Source organism: Aulonocara sp. 'chitande type north' Nkhata Bay, linkage group LG8, assembly GCF_057382095.1.
Source record: "Aulonocara sp. 'chitande type north' Nkhata Bay isolate Kocher_YH1m ecotype deep benthic linkage group LG8, A_spYH_male_GT1.1, whole genome shotgun sequence".
In the NCBI taxonomy this organism is placed as follows: Eukaryota; Metazoa; Chordata; class Actinopteri; order Cichliformes; family Cichlidae; genus Aulonocara; species Aulonocara sp. 'chitande type north' Nkhata Bay.
In genome coordinates this window covers 26,114,096-26,136,059 of record NC_141351.1, presented here as the reverse complement: position 1 = coordinate 26,136,059, position 21,964 = coordinate 26,114,096, and the positions used below count along the sequence as shown (strand labels likewise).

At 46.2% G+C, this 21,964-nt stretch overlaps 1 protein-coding gene across 5 annotated transcripts in view; it reads left to right on the top strand.

The window, feature by feature from the left end:
* The first annotated feature begins 248 nt into the window (after positions 1–248).
* Positions 249–21,964, top strand: part of LOC147324095 (serine-rich coiled-coil domain-containing protein 2-like) — a 53,689-nt gene continuing 31,973 nt past the window's right edge. For 3 of the 5 annotated variants that reach the window (XM_086304564.1, XM_086304565.1, XM_086304566.1), the window contains exons 1-6: positions 249–1,011; positions 15,147–16,375; positions 16,464–16,631; positions 16,718–16,894; positions 16,975–17,048; positions 17,980–18,153. In XM_086304564.1, the coding sequence (XP_086160690.1) occupies positions 15,190–16,375; positions 16,464–16,631; positions 16,718–16,894; positions 16,975–17,048; positions 17,980–18,153 (1,779 nt within the window). In that variant the 5' untranslated portion in view covers positions 249–1,011; positions 15,147–15,189. The remainder of the gene's footprint in view (positions 1,012–15,146; positions 16,376–16,463; positions 16,632–16,717; positions 16,895–16,974; positions 17,049–17,979; positions 18,154–21,964) is intronic. The other 2 variants (XM_086304567.1, XM_086304563.1) reach the window with 2 other exon arrangements.

Below are 21,964 nucleotides of genomic sequence, written 5' to 3'. Positions count from 1 at the left end.
AATCATGATGACCAATTGGAGTGGTGATTTCTATGACTTTGTGTATATAATTTGGAATTTTGTACAAATGTAGGCCAATAAAAAAAAAATACATGATATCATTTCAATCATTTCAAAGGCTTATTTGCACGACGCACAAACGGACACAATTGAAAGGCACAAACGTGTTGTGCAGATGTGTGTCAGGCTGATCTGGCTGTAGGCTGTGGCACTTGGCCAGAGGGGGCGCTGGTTGACTCGAGTCCATGTTAGTGCACAAAGCAAACTGCTCGCTTTACTCTTGCTGTCCTGTGAACAACATCGGCGTGGTGTTAATTGTTTGCTGTTTTCGCGATCGCGTCGCGCGTGAGGATATCACCAGGTACCTCGCGACATTTTTAAACATTTTGTTGTTCAACAGCATCACGACGGACGGAGTGTGTTTGAGACAACCTCACAAGTGTCACAGGTGACACATTTGGCGGTTTTTTGCTGGTTTGTCGGTAGCAGCTCCTGAAACGTTATATACTGAAACTGCCACACATCTGTTCCACCAACGCCAGTAGATCTGGAACACCGGCCACGAAAGGGTTTTGTTTACAGCGTCCGCGTGACGTCAGAGTCAGCTGTGCCTCGCGCAAGCGCTGTCCGCGTGCACGCGCGTGTGTGGATGATTCAGCAGCAGCGGCTCGAGCTCTGAGCATGTGCGGCACAAACAGACTGCACGCGGACAAAAGGCGTTCACGTTAGCGTCTCCTCTCCGTCAGGGCGCGCGGAGGTGATCGTCGGCAGCGCGAGACCCGCCGAGCCCGGGAGGAGCATCCACAGGCCCCACAGCTCAGCGCCGTTTACCGGGACTCTTACCGCCGCCCGGCCTCCAGCACACCGCCAGCGGTCGGATATTACCTCGGCACAGCCCGGCTCATAGCCCGGTGCATCCCGGCTCACAGCCCCATTGCAGCTCGGCTATCTTCATCCAGCCGAGCTGCATATTTCCGCATTTCGGCGTCAGATGCTCCGAGTGGTTCGCAGGTGAGTGTGAGGAAACATCTGCTGAGAGGACGCACACACACACCCCACGTCCAGGCTGTGTGTGTGTGTGTTACGAAAAGGTTACGGGTTGTTTTTGATCATTTTGTCCTAAAGATAACGAGACTTGAGACAGTTTATTTTAATGAACTGATCGAACAATTAATCGATCAGTCGGTCTCTTTCCGGTGAAGCAATCACTCACACAGCTCAGAAAGTCTCACAGGACGGTGAAACTTTAGTTTGGTGTTGTTTCTAAGAGCCTGACGTCACACAGCAGTTATCATTACTGGTTAAACTAACCTGGTAAAAACATAACTGCTCGCTGTATTACTCAGATCAGCTGATTGATTAGTGTGCTGTTTATAAAACATCAGATGTTTTTACTGCAGCAAACCGTCTCTGTGAATCATTACTGGCTACTTTATTGGACTAATTGATTATTCAGTTAATCAATGCTCAGCTGATTTCTTTTATTGATCAGTTGGGTAAACGCTTGCCTACAAAGAGCCAATCAGCAGCTGATGTGGGAGTCATAACAGCCAATCAGATTCAGGCACAGAACAGACCGCTGAGGTGAAGTCACCAAACTTGGGCTCGATTCCAGTTTATTGTAGGAATGAAATGTCAAGTTGAATTCATTTATAAATCACACATTTGTTTATTTACTTTAAGCTCAAGTTCTGCCTCCTAACGAGCTGCAAGCACTAAGTTAATAACATGGACAGGTTCAGCTTCCCCTTTCTGAGTAAGTTTCATTCAGTGGATCCAGACGTGTGTGATGGTGATGATTTATTGACTGCTCGGTGCTAAAGCACACAGACAGGAAACATGGAGTTTGATTTTCCCCGTCAGCATGAAGAGAAAGTACAGCAGGCCTCAGCAGTGAGTGTGATGGACGGCGGAGAGTCTAATGCATCATCCGGGCATTTAACCTGAGTCTTAAACTGGAGCACGAGCCCCGGAGTCTGCAGTCATGGAGGAAAGGCAGCGCGTGTACTGTGAAGTGAGCTGATGTGGGCTGGTCGGCAGAGTCAGGTGAAAGCAGCTGCAGAGGCGAGTCCCCTGCTGCTCTGTGGCGCTCTCGCTGCCAGCTTCAGCAGCTCTCTGAGGGAACCTGCTGACACCGAGACCGATGGCAGGAGTCCAGTCTGTCCGCCCATCTGTCTCTCTGTGTGGCGTTTCCACCCGGCTGGACTTCATTCCTGCCTTTCTCCTCCTCGCCCTCTCCCTCTGAGACGAAGAGCCCGACGGATAACGGAGAGGGGATGAGTCACAGCACAGAAAACAGAAGCCCTGCTGGTGCTTTCATTAGTTTTGTGCCTCCTGTTCAGGTTTTTGTTCACATACCAATGAAACCGAAGCTAGTTTCATAGACGGGTCCCGGCCTTTTGTGTCTGTAGCCCGCTCTCACCCCCGAGGAAGACAAAGGAGCTGCAGAGGGAGGAGTTTGGATCCAGCTGATCAAACATTAATTGTTTCCAGACTGTTGGATGAATAATTGAAGTGGAAGGTGTAGTCCTACCTGCAGCCTGAGCAGGTTTAACTTTGCTGTTTCAAAGTCGTTTCCTCAGGCTAATGTTTTCCATCAGGCCTTCAGCACAGATGGCACAGTTAGTGTCCTCTGTGGGCTGGCAAATCAAGATAGTGGAGTCCCCGTGTTAGATGAAAACAAGTTTGTGTGTGCGTGTTGGAGGCCGAGCCGCTCTGCTGGGGTTTGGATGGAGGTCACCTTGGTGTCGACCCAAAGATTAAAATCGTGCTTGCTGAGGCAGCATTTTGTAACGTGTTGTGTATCAATGAAAGAAAATGAGCATTTAACTCCAATTTTTATTTTTTTAAAAGGAATTCCCCCCAAAGGTCAGCGTTACATCTGACCTTCTCTGATTTGATCTCAGTCCTCATCATCCTGTGTCATCTTTGTAAATGAAATCTGAGCTTTTTGTTTCACTGGTGGAAATTTTCTTCTGCATGTCGGAGCTCAAATCGCAGCTCTGGTCGTGCGTTGGTGCCAAGCTAATGCTAACAGCGGATGGCGGTGTCTCTCTGTGCAATCCTCGTCCTCCGCTGTGAGCTTGTTGGAGCGATATCTGATGCCCTCTCCGTCTGTGCTGATGGAGGTCAGCAGCAGGAAATGTTTGGTGAATCTGTGGATCTCTAGCTGGGTGGTGTCTGCCTGCTGCTTCCTCACTGATCAGATCATGTGAGCCGAGCTCGGCGAGGACGAGCGTGGAGGAAACGGAACATGTAAACAAAGGCTGATGTAGTGATGTAAGTGTAGTTATTGATGCAGAAACAAATTACATCAGGACATGAGAAGGGTTCATGTAGAAAATTCATTCCTTTTAAAGTTTAAAGAAAATCAGTGAGACTGACTCCAAGAAGCCAGAAATCTTTATTTATTGAATTCATTTTTTAACTGCTTAGAAGAAATGAACCCAAAAACAGAAGAAAATACAATCTCTGAAAAACGAGCAGTAAAAAGAATATATGTCTGGAAATAAAGTGGAAATTGACTTAAAAATATTATTAAAAAGCATGAAAAACGAATCTAAAATAAAATTAATGGGAAATAAAAATTACTTTTTAAATCAAACGTGGCCGAAAAATATGAAGTAAATATTTCCTAATAAATACTGAAACATTCTCTGATCAAACTTTATTGACACAGAGGCGATAAACGCAGATCGAGTCGGAGAACAGCAGAAACCAATCAAAACATAAATATTTATTTATTTTTAATACGACTAAAAATAAAACAAAACATAATAAAAACAAAAAAGAAAAATTCAAAGATTAAAAAATAAAGTTTTAAAAGAAATGTAATAAAATTAAATGACAAAATCAGATGATCACACGCTAAATAAAAGAAAACAGAATAAATGATAAAGTACAATAAAATATTATTCATTATATAATATGAATGTAATAATAAGTAAAATAGCATCAGTTTCCCTCCACAGATCCATGTCAGGCTCACAGAGGACCTGTTGAGTTAGTAACGAGTCGCTTTCTTCAGATAGATGAAACGTGTTGTTTCTCAGAGGGAGACTCTGACGGGCTCTTCCTGTTTGGGGGAGAAAATACTGAAATATTAACATTAGATTTTATATCTCTTTCAGTCTTTTGAAAGAGCTGAAGAGACGAGCACAGAAAGCTGTCGATGCTTTAAACAACGACCAGCACAAACACATTTGTTTATGAAAATGACGAGAATCTCCTCCTGGATCCTCGCTGCCGTCACCGCCCGCTGGAGACCAGTCAGACCTGAAATCCCACGACACCGTCATCAGTGTGACTTCAGACTGAAAACTGTGGGAAAAGTTTACACATCCTCCGTGTGTGTCTGTGTTGGACGAGGGTGTGTTTGTTGGTCTAACAGCCACCCGGGCGGGGCTCTCCTGCTGTGTGTTTGCCTGCGTGGAGGTGGTAGAACCTCAGGCAGTTAATAGTTGACACAAGGCAGGATGATCCAGGAACTCACGTTCACGCCACGTTCTGATCCTACCATCTGAATGTTGCCATGTTTCCACGTCTGGTGTTAAACATGCTGAGCCTGTGAACCGCAGCCTCAGCTTCCTGTTCTCAGCTGAGTGGGTCCCACCCAGTGGGGTCTGCAGCTGCTGCAGCCCTGTTTCATGTGCTGCGTGTTCAGAGAAGCTCTTCTGCAACCTGCCTCCATTCATGTGCATATTAAAATGCTAATTATTTAAAATAGTTTTTGCTGTTTTGATCAGTTTTTCGTATTTTTGAATAAATGTAAATTTTGTGCATAATGTTAATTTGTTGTTAAACTGGTTTAGGTGAATGTAGGAAAATAAATACACAATAAATGACTAAACTCCTCATATAACTCCAATATTTTCCAACAGCTACATAGTTGGTAGCAGCATATGAATAGAAACAAAGCAATAAGCTGTCATCAAAAATGAGCTAAATATAATAATAATAATTCACAAAACAACAGCCAGCAAAGCTGCACGTCAGGCTTTTTGTCCATCACACAGATTTGAATGTTACAGCCTTTAAAATAATAAAGTAAATGAGGTCAGAGTTTTATTAAATTCGTATCTTTCCTGCGTGGAGCGCAGTAATGCGTGCGAGCCCGCCTCTTTCTTTACTGCCCGAGTATCTGGGCTAACAGCGTGGACATCAGGCCTGCAAGAAACCTGCTGCTGAGTCTGTGCGGATCGAATGATGACTCTCACGGCCTGCATCCGAGCGGCAGCCATGAATAATAAAACGGCTCGGCTAAATGTGGCTCTGTTGTTTTGATGGGGAGCCATCCTGACTGAGGAGGAGTCAGAAACCACACCGTGACCTGGACTGACGGAGAAACGATGACTCACTCTGACTTCAGGCTTCATTAGAGAGCCGCTTTCTTACGACAAATTGACAGTCTGGCTCATGTTTAAATGTCATGTCTGTTTAATTCACATGAGCTTGAGATGTGTAGGTCACTTAAACAGGGTTTTATATGTCTGGAAGATTAGTGCAGCTTTTTTGTGCTCAGTGATGGAGGCAGGGCGGAGGAGGAGGTAATGTTAGTCTGCCCTGAGCCAATAACATCTGTCCTCGGGTGATCTGCACGCACGGACGTGGAAATAAAGAGTCTGAGCTACAGCTCAGGAGCATTGTTATTGTTCTAACCGTGCAGACGTGATTATCAGGCTGCCATGTTTATCTGCGCTGCCTGCTTCTCAGCAGTCCTGTCCTCATTACCCATAAGGCTTTGCTGTTTGGGGTCAGTTTCATTTGGCACAGTTGGTAAATTTACAGCTGTCCACTGTAAATAAAGGACGGATGTTTTCTCTTGTTGTTCTTTTGGAGCCAGAAGTGACCATATTTGGACAAGAGGGCGGAGTCCCTGTTTTCTTGCTAATGCTAGTTAGCCTGGTTAGCAAGCTGCGTCTACAGACTGTGCAAGCGTAACGCAGACACAGTTACCTGCTAATTAGTGCTCAGCAACATCCAAATAATAAAACACTGGAGCTCGGACTTCTTGGACGCTCTGAGTTCACAGCAGCCATATTATTAATCAGCTAATTGCATTAGAAGGAAAGGCTAGCAGACCGCTAGCAGCTAAAGTCACTTGTGCCGCCATCTACCTGCATAATAAGTGAGATTTAATAAAGAACTAGCTTTAGAGCTAGCTACATTCATATCAGGCTGTAAATGTGTTTATTAGCGAGCCACAAGTGGACATTAGAAGAACTACAGTTTTTGTTGATGCACATGAAGTAGTTCATCACCAGCTGGTGGGACTCCTGAAAGCTCGAGGAGCTCAGATATGTCCTGCTGTTTTTTCCTCACCTGGACAGACGTGGGGAACCCCAGCAGCAGAGTTCAGATAAACCTGTGAGTGTTTCTGGTGTAACAACAGCAGCAAGCGTGTCCTCGTGAGTGCAGTTACATCACATCTGGCCTTTAAACCCTCCACAGCAGCACACAGTTCTCTTTATCTTTAAGAAGGCTCAGAGGCAGAGCGTTCACATGCAGTCTCTCCTGTTGTTATTTGAAGCAATTTAATAGGTCAAATATTACATAACAGACTCAGGCACTGAACGTAACGTGTGAATGAGGTGTTGTTTTTTAGCATCTTACAGAGAAGGTTTTATTGACACATTCGTTTATGCAGGCAGGCCAGTGAAGTGAAGCTTTGTTTCCCGTGTAACTAACAGTTACACGCAAAACACAGGAAAACTTTAAATAATGTTCTGCACTGTACAGATTATTACCCTTTGCAAAATAAAATGAAAATTCAAATGTAAACCTTACTTTTTGTTTTTTGAAACTCAAGTTATGTGTAGTAAAAGTAGCATTTCTCTAATTATAGTCTTTAGATTCCATATGACGTGAAAAATAAGAGGACCTAAACTCGAACCCTGAGGAACTCCGCTGTTTTATATTTTGTCCACCGGCTGCTGGTGGTGATGTGATGTGTTCAGTTTAGCCTTGTAATCAATGTAAAATAGAAAAATACCCTGCGATACCTTCTTTTGTTGTGCTTGTTGGTCAGGCTGAGAGTAACAATTGACTGATTATGGAAGATGATCCTGCTGCAGGAGCTGCAGATTCATTAAAATTCTCTCCTTTTAATGGATCGTCTTACTTTTTGTGACTTTTTGTACTTGCTGTCAAAGATTTGTGGTGTCACGTTTCGTGCACGCAGCGAGCTGCATCCACACCATCTGTTGTGTCGCGGGTCCATCTGTGAGCTCTGCTCCAGCAGCTTTTGGCCTTTCTCACTCCGAGTGTGAATGAAATCTGACCCCGTGGAGCGGAAACGTTCACCTGAGAATCTGAGAGAGAGCGCCGTCTGTCAGGAGACGACGAGGTCGTCGTTCCTGTGAAATAAACCCAGACGGGCAGAGTCCGGACTCTCGGACGTCTGACTCAGAACTCATCTTTAAGAAGTTATTGGCCAATGTCTGAATTTGTATAAAACAGTGATGAGTTTTGGCCCTGCTTCATTATACATGAAGTATTCTTTGGTTTGTGGCATGCATGGGTGCTTTTTGGTGGGTTTGGGGATTTCGATAAACCATAAATGAATATATTCCTTTATAATCTCCAGATTATTTGATGATGCCAATACTGACTGTTTGCAGCGGACCCCCTGCTCAGGACAGCGGTCCACAGTGATAAGTAAAGTAGCTGCGTGCATCCTGGCTGAACTGATTTCAGATTAATCGTTGTAGGACCTGCGTCCACATATGTGGACGTCACATTTTGGGTTATTTAGACCAAAATACTCAATTTTGCTCTACAAGGGCCTGATATCCACTTACGAGGACATTATGCTGCTACTGTTCTATCAAAATTTTAAACGCATATCCTCGTATGTGGCTCCTTTTCTCTTAGAAACAAAAATCAGGTGGAAAAAAAAAATCAAATTTGTTTTTATATTCATCGGGTCCCAATCAGCCTAAATATCAAAGAGAAATTAAAAATGCTGCTGTGGAAGAGTACGGGTCTTAGGAGGTTAAAGATGGACGTGTTTGACCTTTCCTGGCCGTCTCGCCGCCAGCCCTCGATTCCTCTCAGCTGAGTGAGCGGAGAACTGGAGCATGAAGACATCGATAGCTCAGAGCATGGCTGCATGGACGTACAGTAGAGGAAGAGGAGGGGGAGTAAGAGCAGGGGGGAGTCAAAGGAGGAGGCGGCGGCTGGTGAAGGGAAACAAAAGATGCTGTTTCATCTAGATTTTCACTTCACAGTTATAATTTTTCTGTAACATCCAAAGTTTGTGCAGATATGGAATTAAAACCATCTCAGACACGAGACCTCGCAGTGTAGCTACGCCCTCAGCGTTCGTGCTCTCGTTCTCTGACGGTTTTCCATTCAGTTACAGAGCTGAGTATGTTCTAGTATGTTTGTCTCAGCTGTCCATTAATCACATCCGTCTGGATTCACAGAGGCGCTCAGCACCTGTTTGTAGCTGCAGATGTCTTTTCTGATCGTTTCACTGATTGTTGGAGCTTCATAAGATAAACGCTGGATGCTGATTCCCAGCAGCTCTGTTTTCTGGCTCATCTTCTGTGAACTGCATTAGTGAAAGTGACTCATAAGCACAGTACAGTCAGTCTCGGGCTCAGATCACCCCGGTATCCTTCATGGATACGCTCTGTCGATAAGAAAGCCGTCAAGGTCAGGACACGTAAGCAGCACTCGGGCTTCTCTGCAGATTTCAGATCCAGACTCGGAGTTTAATGGAGAGCTGCTCAGATCATTTCCAGCTCTGTGTTCGTATCCTGGGCCTCCAGAAACAGCTTTGCATCACTGACACTTTTAAAACTTCCTTTCATGCAAAGTCTGTTTTCTATATAAATGAATGAAGGTAACTGCCGGTCCATGATTCACTGGCTTCAGCTCCAACACGAGCAGCTCAGATTCACCGATGATGGCAGACACCTCAGCACTCAAACGTCGTCTTTGGGGGGAAAAGCTGCACGTTTGGTACGGAGCCCACAGGAAGCTGCAGCTGAAATGGTGCAAAGTTCCGACTGGTTTGCAGTGAATTAAGTTACGTAAACTGGAACAATGGAGCAAACGTGGAGCTGCCTGTAATCCAGCCTCAGAGGGAGTGCTGTATTTCTCGAAGCCCACTTTTAACTGTGCATTAGTCCACTTGTGCTCTGCTAACACTACGTGTGGGAATTTGAAGGATACGGGCGTCTGTAGTTTTTGGTGCTGAGAATGGTTTTTATCTTTGCTCTTGTGAGGTTTGCTGCTGTAATCAGAGTTCACTCGTTTCTTATCCAAACGAACAAACAGCGAGTTGACTTTACACCTGGATTTTCATTCATTAATTCAAATGGACTCTGTGGCTCACAGCCAAACAGCCGAGGCCTTATCCACACCGCTCACACTCTGAGCTGACTTATCCTCCGTGTGTTTGCTTCTCTTATCTTAAACACACTTGTTCATCCGGCTTAAATCTCTCCTGTAAGTCATCCAGCAGCCTGACACCAAACTGGATTATGTGTGAGGCTTTAAAGACCCACGCAGAGAGGTCGGGGAACACCAGCGAGCGCTGACGCGGCAGGTCGTTGGTGCAGTGCACGAGAGGAGGTGAGGGAACCGACTGGACTTTCCTCGTCGCGGCTCACATGCAGACACTTTGGCACCGTGTTTGTTCAGCATGTACCACTTCAGATAGGCTGCACGGTGTCTTTATCTTGTGTGTTCAGTTATCTAACATGTGTCCTGGACTGTGGACAGTGACCACGATGTAAAACTACTACAGCTGTGTTTTTGATTGATAAGCACTCGTTTTGATCCGTTCGGACACAAAGGTTATTGCTGAATGGGAACTAATGGTTGAGAGAATCATCAGTCATAAATCAGAGGTTCAGGAACCACTGTGAAACACTGATAAAGGGCCCGTGTTTCATTTCCAGCCCCACGTTTTTGTTCCTGAACCCTATGAAGGTAGCTTTGCATGATTCACAGTTGGAAATAAGCCTTTTTCCTCTCATGCTGGGCCTTGCTGCACTCAGTTGTGTCTGAAAACCGCACTTCCCTGTTATCCAACTTTCTTCTGACAGACTTTTCTTTGTAAACTTGAGATATGAACATCAGGTGGGCGGAGCTTGTGAGTGATCCCCTCTCTGAGGTCACACGGAGTCAACAATAGAACAAGCAGTGCACAGTTGTGTGTTTTGAGTAGTGTGCAGTCTGAGCATAAACAGCTCACTGTTTGAAACTCTGGCATGTTTAATATGAATGTTTGTACAGGAACCATGAAGTGTTCGGAGCATCAGTGCCAGCACAACACTGTCAAACATTCTGTGGGTCGGGATTGTTGCTCAGCTCAGTTTCAACTTGAAGAGAATCCAAATTAACAAGAGGCCCAGTGATGGAGAGATGCTGATAAATAACACAGGATGAAGAGAGAGAGACACAGTGTGCAGACACAGACGAGAGCGAGGAGAGAGGATCTCATTATGATTCTGCCCTGACCTCGTTCATCAGTCTTCATTCCTCCTGTGTGTCCTTGGTATCGCAGCAGTGCTTCTGCTGCAGTACAGCTGCACTCAGTCCTGCTCGCAGCACTTCAGAGGACTTTACACCAGCTTACATTCAATGCTTCAAGTCGTGGATTTGTCCTTTGTCCACCAAAGAGAAGTCGAGTCCCCACAAAGTGACCGACAGTTTTATGTCCCCACAACATTGGTAATACAAACGTACACACGCACACACACGCACACAGGAGGACAGTACTGCTGCAGGCTTTGTGACATCATCATGACTGGAGTTTTTGAGGACGTGGCTACGTGTCAGTCAATGTGACACAAGTGTAGAAAAACTCCCACCTGAACAGTTAATCGGTCTTCATCCCTAATCTCACCAGCCTGCAGCTGAAGCAGCACATGAATCATGTGACCTTAATCTGGACGTTAACCTTTTCACACTTATTTACCATCAGATGATGAAAACATCAGCGCTGCCCTGGTTACCTTTTTTATCTCCACAGTAATAGTCCAAGCTTTGCCTTTGTGAGCACAACTCAACTACCTCGCAAGCTAACGGAAGCCATGGTTACCATTGTTTACACCCCCATGCTAACGTTAGCGCAGCACTCAACCAGCAAACAGCAGCGAGGGCACCCTTAGAGGAGCTCCTGGTGGGTGGACACCACACTGATCCACCAGGCGACCTCATGTGCCACCTTTCCATCACTCGTGACCATGACACACTTAAACTTCCCCCACAGAAATTCATCCTCAAAGCAGAAGCAGTAACGTAAACCTGCTGCTGGAAAAAGTGGATTTAGTATTATATTTACATTGATGATGATGAGAGCGTTGGAAAGTCTGCCTCACAGCGGCGCTGTGCACAGAGTCTTCTACCTGAATTATTCATAAACCTTTATTCTGTGGATAAAATAAGAGTGTCTCATAAATGCAGTACTATACAGATGAAGTGAACGGATACACGATGGTGCCTCACTGAGGCGCTTTGCCCTCTGGCCACAGTGACGGTGACGTCCAGCTGTGCCCGAGTTCATCGTTCTTTACCAGCTGTGAGTGTTTGATGGGAAGCTGTGAGTCAGCTTTCTGCAGCATCTCTTTCTTCACATCAGTGACAGCAAACATGTTCTCAGTTTAGAGGTGAGACTTGATGCTGAATAATGTTGTTACTGTGAGGGAAGCACGTGGCCGCGCGGCCTAAAGCGCGGCGAGCCTTCGGGCCGTGCAGATGATCCAGCAGCTGGCCGCTGAAGTCACAAGCTCTTCGGCGGTCTCGCCTTACCTACCTCGCTCCTCCATAAGCACATCAGCTGTTTGATTTCAGGCCTCCAGAAAAGCTCGTGATGCTCAGTCGAGTTGAGGGCGAGCTCGGAGGGACGGTTCTGGTTTTAGCATCAGCGCAACGTGAGAGGGAGGCTTCGCTCCGACGCCAGAGTAACTGGCTGTAAATGACTCGTCGGTCTGTAATCTGTCCAACGTGTCTCGCGAAGGAGATCAAGTCATTTCCTTGTGACAGTGTGCAAAGTGACTTTGATGCGTCTTTATGTATCCCAGTAAAAAGTGCCATTGAAGGCCAAGAGGGCAAATCTAACAGCTCAGAGCTATAAGGATATTTGAGAGTGATTATAATGCACACTAATGTAGAGTCAGTGATACTTATAAACTGGTGGATCAGGAGTGTTCGGAGGTCTGACCAACACCAGCATGTGATGGAGGCTGTGTGGGCTCAGGAACACAGGTGTGTGGGTCCTGACAGAGTGAAGAGAATCGTCTCCTTCCAAAGAACAAAGTTATAAAATCAGAAGTTTTCATGCATTTTAAAGAGTAATTTAGCTGCTGCTGCTTCTTTAATTTGATCAACACATTTGTGATGATGTTTTATTTACGTTTTATTTTCTTGTCTAGTAGTACACAGTCACCCTGACCTTTATTTTGAAAGTTCAGTCATTTGTAACCATGTGATCCGTGGTTCGCCCGCTGCCTCTCGTCCCACGCTCAGCTGATCCAGAGCCTGCAGCAGAGTTCAGCCACTTTTAAACTTTTTCATCTATATAAATGATTTGTTTGATTATTTGAGTTCTGCAACAGCAGCTGCTGTCTGTGTTTGCAGCATTTAAAACCGTGACGTTCCTGAGCTCTGAGTGCTGACTCCGTGTTTGCTCTGCATTCCTTTCCAGTTGAAACGAGAGTCTCCTAAACTTAATTAAGATGCAGGAACCAGTGAGGCTACACCCTGTGGTCACATGTCTGTGTCTGTGGGAATTACTCACATGCACTCGTGTGTGTGTGTTGACACATTTGAGTTATGTGTACTGAACTCTTGTCGCTGTGGTTTTATGAACTTCTGCAACCAGGGACACAAACCTGCGACCTGCTGCTGCAAGACTTCATGCAGCAGCAGGTCGCAGGTTTGTGTCCCTGCAGCTTCCCGGCCTCTGGATTTGCATGCAGTCTTACCTGTGTGTGTGTGTGTGTGTGTGTGTGTGTGTGTGTGTGTGTGTGTGTGTGTGTGTGTGTGTGTGTGTGTGTGTGATGGGTGTGGCATACCATTAATGTGTGTCTGTGTGCAGGAACAGCAGACTGTTTTTATTAGGGGCGGAGTGCATTTAAGCATTATCTCCACGCCAGCCCAAACACACGCACACGAGCCGGCGGCGCTGAAGCTGCAGAGCGATCAGCTGCCACATGTTTCAGCTGTTAATCACTGGCAGGAGTCAGAGCTGCTCCTCTCCGGATTTTTCCGCTCCCTCAGGGCTGTAATTTAGTTTCTGTGCAGACGCCGCAGCTCGGCTCTCTGCAGGAGGGCGGGGCCTGTCGGCTTCACACCTTCATTATATTTCATCGGGGTAGCTGACGTCATTGGTGCTGAGAAACTTCTGGAAATTTGCAGCATGCATCATCATCACCAAAATGAATGAAACTGTTGTCTTTGTTCAGCAGGTTCAGTCTGGGCTCAGCTGTGGATGCTGACTGGGATTTAAAACCTGCCAACATGTTTGTTAGCAAGCAAACTTCAGCAAACTCTTAAACTTAGCTGGTTTATTGTTCTACCCACGTCAAGGACTAATCCCAAAGTGTAGGCCGGGGACCCCTGATGGGCCGAGAAGGTACTGCAGGTGACCGACAGTAATAACAGTTTGTTATGGCCTCAAAACATGAATGAAAACACAACAAGGAGTTGTTCATTTAAACAGTCCTGCAGCACTAACACGTATCTACAGTTAAATCCATTTTTCACTTTGTTTGAAAAAAACACACAATAGCTTTTATTTATAATACAGCGAGCCTCGCAGGTGGAAACATATTAAAAAATAAGGATCACAAACTGAGCTCTGCAGATTTCAGAAACTGAATTGTTTGCAAAAAACAAGTTTTGGACGCTGGTTTATCTTCACGCTGTCAGTGCACGACACACGTGCAGCTCCGTGTTTCTGCACGCGCGTCACAGATGGTGTCATGTCAAGCTAACAATGCTAATGCTATAAAAGCAGCCTATCACGTAGCTGCTGTGGAGCAGAGCGACCAGCAGAAACTCAGACGACCACTTTCAGCGACTGTTTCTGGAGAGTCAGAGGGAACGGTTGGTGTTATGAATACCAACATATGTGTGGGCTCAGCGGGGGCCAGGAGGGGGGGCGGGAAGGCTAAAAATACACGTTTGGAATAAACATGCGTCCATCTCACCTCCATCAGGACTGAACCCACATCGAGGCTCGGAGGCTTCTTCCTGTAACGTTGCCGTTCAAACCTGCAGTCTGTAATCAGGGTGTCTGAAAGCTCTGCTGTGCCACAGCACCGCGTGAGAGTTACCCATCTATCCACCCAGTCATCATCCACGTATTTGTTATTGATCTTATTTCTTACTGTGTAATTTTTTGCTTTTTTAAATCTTTGTACAGCACTTTGGCCAACATTTTGTTGTTATTAAATGTGCTTTATGAATAAAGTTCCACAGCACAGCTCCACAGTGTCACTCGAGCCTGTAAAGTTCAATCCCTGAACCTTCTGTCGTGATTCTTCCTCAGAAACTTTCTTTAAACCAGGAGAAAAGTTTGCTCTTAATGGGAAACTGAATATGGTGACCTCATGGAGGCGGGCTTTCCTTTACCATCAGAGGGATCATGTGATCACCCACTGTGGGCTGCCAGGCTTTTTTTATATCTCACCAAAGTGTCCCAGGCTGCTGCAGCTTTGTCCTGATCCTGCAGCTCTGCTCAGTGAGGAGCGCCTGCAGACGCTGCGCTGAGAGCTGCTTTGTTGTGCTTCAGAGAAACCGCAGCAAACGGGCGTTTGAAAGGTTTTCCAGTAAAGGTCCTTCGTAGCTCTACATGGAAGCGTTCTCTGAACTGGTTCTTGCTTTGCGTGATAACAAAGCTCCACCTGCAGCCTGTCGGTCTGCACTGAAACACAAGTGTCACACAGACTAAGCTGCAAAGTGCACGTGAAGCTAACCGAGGGAACCTCGCAGGACTCGTTTGACTCCACATGTCCAAACTTTGCTGCTGAAATTTGTCTTTTTTGTTTTTCTTTGGAAAACAATTTAAAACATTTTTTAATTTAATCAAATTTCATCACTGAGAGTTTTAGAAGAATAGTTTTCAGAACAGTTGACCTTTCTGAGGTCGTGACCTTTAACATCATCTTTTCCTGTCTTCTGTCCAGATCCTCTGACTCTGTGTCTCCATGGTGAAGTGGGCGGGGTTTGATGTCAGCCCCTCATCTCGTCGACCCTCCCGCCATGCCCACCATGGTCTCTAGGTTGCCCAAGTTTGGTTCTCGGCCCAGATCTCAGACGGCTCCCGCCGCCACCGCCGCTGTCAGCACCAGCGCTGCTGCTGCTGCTGCCGCCAGCGCCGGCACCCGCCTCACCAACGGGTTCTACCACCACCCTGGACCATCAGGGGGCAACGGCGCCCTAACGGCGCCCCCGTCCTCGGCTAAACAGAATGGATTTATCCGAGTGCCGAGTTCGATTTCTGTGAAATTGAGGAGAGAAAATGGATTGATGGTGGACGGCGGCGGTGATGGGGAGAGGGCGTGGAGCCGGGGGAAGGGCGGGTGGAATCGCAGCAGCGTCCAGCAGTTTTACTCCCAGCGTGACGCCAAAAAAGCAGCCTCTGTGGAAAAGGGGCGTGGCTTTGGCCTGCCTGTGCCATCATCATCATCGCCGTCTCCACAGTCCAGCCCCAGCACGCCTCCTGCTTCCAAAATCAGATCCAACAAACTGAGTCCATCAGGGCCGACCAACGGCGCCAAACACGCCCTGAACGGCGTTTCGGGGCCCAAACCGCGGCCCAGACCCAGCAGCTCTCTGAGACGGCCTCAGAGTTTCCTCTCTCGTGCCGGCGGTTCTGGTCCTGGATCTCGAGCTGGTTCCCCGTTCCAGAAGAAGACTCCAGCCAACCGCTCGTACTCCAGCGACAGCCTCGGCTCCGCTGTCTCCGTCCGGCTCACTGAAGACGATCGCTTTCGCTCACGGAGCCTCACCCAGGTCCGACGGCAGCCCTCCCCCACCCTCACTCCTTCCTCCGCCTCCTCCTCGTCCCTCCCTCAGTCCCCCTCCACCAGCAGGGCTCCACCTAAAGGCAGCCTGCTGAAACCACCTGTTAGCAGCCAGGCAGGTAGAGGCGGAGCCAGTGTTGGTTCTGCTGCTTCAGCGAGGTCGGGGGTCCCCTCCCTCCTGCCTCCATCTGCCTTAAAGAAACCTCTCCTACCCAGCCTGAGCCCCACCTCCAGGCCCAGTGGCATCAGCTACAAGATGTCACGCCCAACACTCATCAAGCAGTCCCGCCCACTGCGAGCGACGACGGCCAATCAGTGTGTAGACGACCAAGGACTGAGCAGACGGAAGGACTCTGTAGAGACGCCTTCGACGACAGAAAACAGCCCAGGTTCAGCTTTTAACTCTTTATTTTACCCACAGCTTTTTATTTTTGTCTGTTTGTAGTTTCTCTCTAACAGCTGCTCGTCCTCCTCCAGAAAACACTCCAGAGGCTCCGGACGCAGAGGAGCTGCCGGCAGAGCCTGCATCCCAGGCAGAGGTGTCGATTTTAGGGGAGACGCTGGAGGACATGTCCCTGTCTTCCACCTCCTCTCTGGATAGAAACGACACCAGTCAGGAGTACATGGACGACTTTGACAACCTCGGTGAGATCAGATTTCTTATTTTATACAGATGTCAGTAAATTAGAATAATATCCGACTTCACGGCGACGCTTGTCTGCTGTTTGCAGGAAACGGAGGCGTCGGCATCCTGCTGCTCTCCTCCAAAAACGAGGAAGACGACTCCGGGCTCGACCAATCGTGCGCCAGGTTTGATGACGACAAGGTGGTCGCTAATTGTGTCACCAAGGCGACCGGGCTGTGTTTTCTGGATGATGGTATCGACTGGAGCAGCGTGAGACTCACAGGTGAGTTTTATGAGGAGCAGGAGGGAGGAGAAAAAGTGTCGAGACGACTGCTTAAAAAAAAAAATCCTGCTTGTGTTCAGGTGAACGAGGAGACCATCAGCTGACCCGACTCTCCCGCCGGAGACGGTCCAGTCAGCCGGACTACCACGAGCAGGTAGCGCCATTAAACCCATACAAAGAACTTTCCACCAATCAGAAGGAGCTATCAGTGCCCACAGCAGCAGCTCTCTTTATAAAACCACAGTCTGCCAACCTATCGGCTAATGCTGTGGCTTAGCCTGTGCTAGCGGCCATATTCCTTGTAGTTTTGGGCCAACACTTCCTGTTACATTTGCCAGATTTTGTTTTTTAATTAGAGAAATCAATAAAAGCCAGTAGGCTGCTTCATTTGTATGAAAAAATAGAGTCTAACAGCACAAACACAGTCCGGAGGTCCAGTTCAGGGACTCCAGTTAGCTGAGGTGAAGCTAGCAGACAGCTAGCAGCTACAGCCGCCTGTGTCACCATTCACCTGTCAGTCAAAGAGGCCACACCCCTAATAATGCAGACTTTAAGCCTTAAAACAGTTTAAAAAGGTGAGTTGTGAAAACAGTTGATATGAAGAGTTTCTGTATGAGGCCGTCAGCATGTTTCTTTCTGCTGTAGAGCTTTAACACTGAGTCAGCCTCTAGTGGACATTAGAGGAACTGCAGGCTTTGATATCAGCACAGGAGGATGCTGCTTGGCCTCACCCTGCCTTCAGCCTCACCTCATAGACCCACTTCAGATATTTAGCCTCTTGAATTGTCACAGTTTCCTCCATTTGTCAAACCTTTAACCCATTTCCAGAAACATGACATAATCTTTGAGTCATACTTTGACCTGACTCACAGCTCAGCTGCAGCAGGTGAAAGCAGCCCCACACGTGGACAGTTAACAGGCAGGGTGTAGACGTGGTTTCTGTCCCTGAAAGCCGGGCGAGGCAGGACGCTGTTGGGAAAGACGGAGGAGGACGTCTGTCCTGCTCTCATCTGCAGTCATGAACGTTTAATAAAAGCTGAAAAACTCCACGTGGTCTGAATCAAACATGTCCGTCCCCTCTGCAGGGCGGCTCGTCCCTGGACCTGTCCCCCTCCGACAGCTGCGGGTCCGGGGGCACCTACATGTGGGACGAGGAGGGTCTGGAGCCCCTGGGGGGCGTCGCCACAACCGCATCCATTCACACCAGCAGCAACACCACCCACCACATCGGGAGCTTCGACTCCGACCTCAACAGCATCGTAAGGACAAACCTGCAGCTCACACACATTTGCCCCCAACCTTCCTCCAGGCTGGTTTGTAGTTTGGATGATTTCGTGGCAGCGCAGCAGAGAAATGACAAAGAGGAGCGTTTAACATTCAGGAGGCGTCTGCTGTGCTGCTCCGCTGAGGTTTGCTTCCACAGAGACGGCACAATGGAGACGCTTCATCGTGATGGAGTCACGTGTCAGATTAGCACAAAGTTTTTAAAGTCTGAGCTCGAGGCCTCTCAGGGGAGCTCAAAAAACAGCTTCACTCAGACTGATCTTGTGTTTTGATTTCATTGATTTGAAATGTCCAAAGTTTAGTCAGAGTTCATGTTTAACCCACAGTTTCATTTATCAAACTGAAAATCAGACATTTTAATCTCACGATGAACGCTGGTGTCACGTTTCAGCTCATCTAAGTCTGCAGGAAGTCCTCTGGCTCCCTCTTGTGTCCACTCTGTGAGTTACACTCACGGCCGATCAGATGTCCTGTTCTTCTTCTTGTTCTGCCCTTTCTTCATTTCTCTTCTATAATTTCTCTTTAGAAATTATAGAAGATTATATATATTTATATTATATATATTTACATCATGTTGTTGTTGTTCCTTTTATTCTTTGTACTCCTCTTTAGTCTCGTCCTCACTCCACCTTTCTTCTTCTTCTTCTTCTTCTTCTGATTCTTCTTCTACAGTTGAAGGGATGTTAAAGGTTCCCTCACTGTTTATACTCCCTTAAATCCAGCTGCGGTTTCTGTATTTGTGGTCAGGAGTTTCTTTTTTACTCCGCAGTGACACGTTCAGTGTTCAGCATCTCTCTCTCTTGACCTTCCTCATGCATCCTTTCTATTTTTGAACAATATCAGACATTTATTCAGTAAAGTTTGTCTCCAGCTTCCAGTGTCCACTGAAACTTTACAGACACTGATGTTCATGAGATGATGAGAGAAGCTGGAAGCTCCCATTCTTCTCACGGTTTTCCAGTTTTAAGAGCATCTCTGCTAAAGTCCGACTGGTTTATCGGTATTATGGACCGTAATGGTTACAGATGTATGTGTCGGTGTCAGCTTGTATAACAGCCAATAAATGAAACCTTATAACGTGGATAAAAACACCGTTCGACCATGTTATCAGTGCGGATGTTGCATAATTTATCCACCAGAGGGCACTCTGCAACCTCCCTGATGAAAACACAACAACCAGCTGAAATAAATAAATAAACTGGCACAGGAAACAGGAAGTCAGTTTAAACATCCTGTATCTGTGCGGCTTAAACGCCACCCGGCCATTCTGCTTGTTGCAGGTTAATAAATCGCACTTCGTTAGCATCAGTGTTTACTGGGAGCTACAGCTGCCATAAACGACTAATGTTTCTGTCTTCTTATCAGACATGAAGTGAGCATCTGGGTGGTGTTACACAAAGCTGAAGGCTAACAGTCAAAGGGATTCAGATGTGTTAAACTGCTTCGAGCCGTGGCTTCATGTACGCTCTGTCCTGTTGAGTAAAGTTAATCTCCATCCTGAATGATGCTGAGAGGCTGTTAATGAGCTCCCGTCTCAATGTGCCCTCTGCGTTAATGAGCTGTGGGCCCAACGAGTGATTGATCGCAGTGAGCTGAGGGTCTTAATGATGTGAGGACATTAACGAGCTCTGGACTGATGGCTCAAGCCTTTCTCGTCTTTAAGCTTTAACCTGATTGTCTTCTGTTTGTTGGTAGATGTGAAACTGAAATTATCATTAGAAATGTTTGACCCGACCACCAGGGGTCAGTGTTGCCTCAGGGGAAAGCTTTGCTCTGTTTGTTTTAACAGACGGGTCAGGACAACGACGAGGTTTCTGTGTTTTCATCAGAGCGAGGACAGAAAAAGAGGAGGAGTAACGATGATCACAGGGGGGCGTGGCACGAGGAGAGTTTAAGAAATGTTATGAAACAAAACTAAAATTTTTAACTCTCCAAAAGTTGATTCTGTTCATCCGGATGTAGCATTTTTTTTTTTTTTTTTGACTGTTCATTAATGCAAATGTTTAATCAATTAGTCACGTGGCAACTGCTCTGTGCATTCAAGCTTTTATGGTGAAATTCTCCCCTCTTTATTTATAACGTTTTGCACATGTAATTTAACATATCAGGCCCAATACAGCAAGTATCAACCGATATAAAGACATATATCAAAACAAATTAGGCCATCGAAATTCGGATAATAACAATAAAACAGAAAAAAAAAAAAAAAATCAACTCCCTCCCAAAACCATAACAGAAGGGAACCCTGTGGTACAGAAGTTTAGTCTATTGTAAGTGTTTTCAACGAGTTAAAGTAAGTGATAAAAGGCTGCCACATCTGTGAGAACTTATTAACATTTCCTCTGAGTCTAAATTTTATTTTCTCCATTTTTAAAAAGAATGTAGCGTTTTGTGGGGGAAACGTTTCATCATCATCCAGGTGACGTCTTCAGTCTCAGCTGACTGCAGGCTTCAATCTTATAAACAGGACATTTGCATAATGACTGAAACCAGCCCAGTGAAGCAACAATGGGCTGGGAGGGCAGTTCCTTCATCTTAATTATACAAATTCTCATGACCATTGATCAACAACCACTGACCAAAGACCATGTTAACATTTTTAACCACTTTTTATTCCACAATAAAAGCCATAAACAGAATTGGCAGATAAGAAGTTGCTTCCTGTTTAGGCTGGATTAATACGGAAACGAGAGCAAGCCGAGAGCTCAGCAACGTGTTTCAGTTTTATGTTTTTATTACAACATGCTGACGTCGGCCTTTTGATGTCACTGTGATGTCAGAGGGCATCTTCTTCATGCTCTTCCTGTTTCCTCCTGTAGAGGGCAGTGCTCGTTATTACATCTTTAGGTTGAACCTTCTCATGATTTATTGATTATAAAATCAGTACATACTATAATGTTGTGTTGTGTTCTCCTGTCATGGACTCGGTTAGCGCTAAAGTAGCGTTTAATGACGTTACTTTAGCTTCTGTGCTCACAGCTCTATGAAATACCCTGAAGTCTAAATCAGTGATTTAGTTTCTTGTTGATACGTGTTTTTGTGAATGATGTGGGCAGAAGAATGAGAGAGAAGGAAAAGGAAGAGAAAAGAAGGGAAGAAGGGCAAGAGGAGGGAGGTGAAGTGACAGGATGGAAGTAGGAGAGGAAGAGGTGAAGATGACAAAGAGGAGCAAAGAGATGAGGGAGCAGGAGGAGATTAGGAGGCGGTGCGTTGATGTGGATGACTGCTCTCAGCCACCTGTGTGTGTGTGTGTGTGTGTGTGTGTGTGGCTGAGCACATGCAGGCAGATGCTTCTGCATGAAGCAGCCTCCGAACTCTTGCACAGACAGAAGAACTCAGAGCTGATCAGCAAGCACAAAAGACCTGCTGACGACGAGGGGACGGTCTGTGCAGCACGGCACTTTGTCTGATCACCTTGTGCAAAACTAGAATCAAATAGAGAATTATTCAATAAATGTTCTTTTTCCTCTAACACACAAATATCGAGATACTATCAAGTTTTCCGACCGCTGTCCTGGATGATAGAAGGATCATCTGCTGCTGTTTTCTGATGACGCTCGTTTATTTTTTCAGAATAACTTTAAAAACACGGTCAGCATGTGTCCTTCTGTAAATGAACGGAGCTCAAAGCTGATCCTTAACCTGTAGCCTGCAGATGTCCTGTGACATGTTACACAATACAAGGTAAAACCTACTGTTCAGGTTTAACTGATAGATATGATTGATTAGTTATAGATATTTATCCTCAGAGCTCTGACAGCAGTCAGACAGAGAACGTTTCTTTGT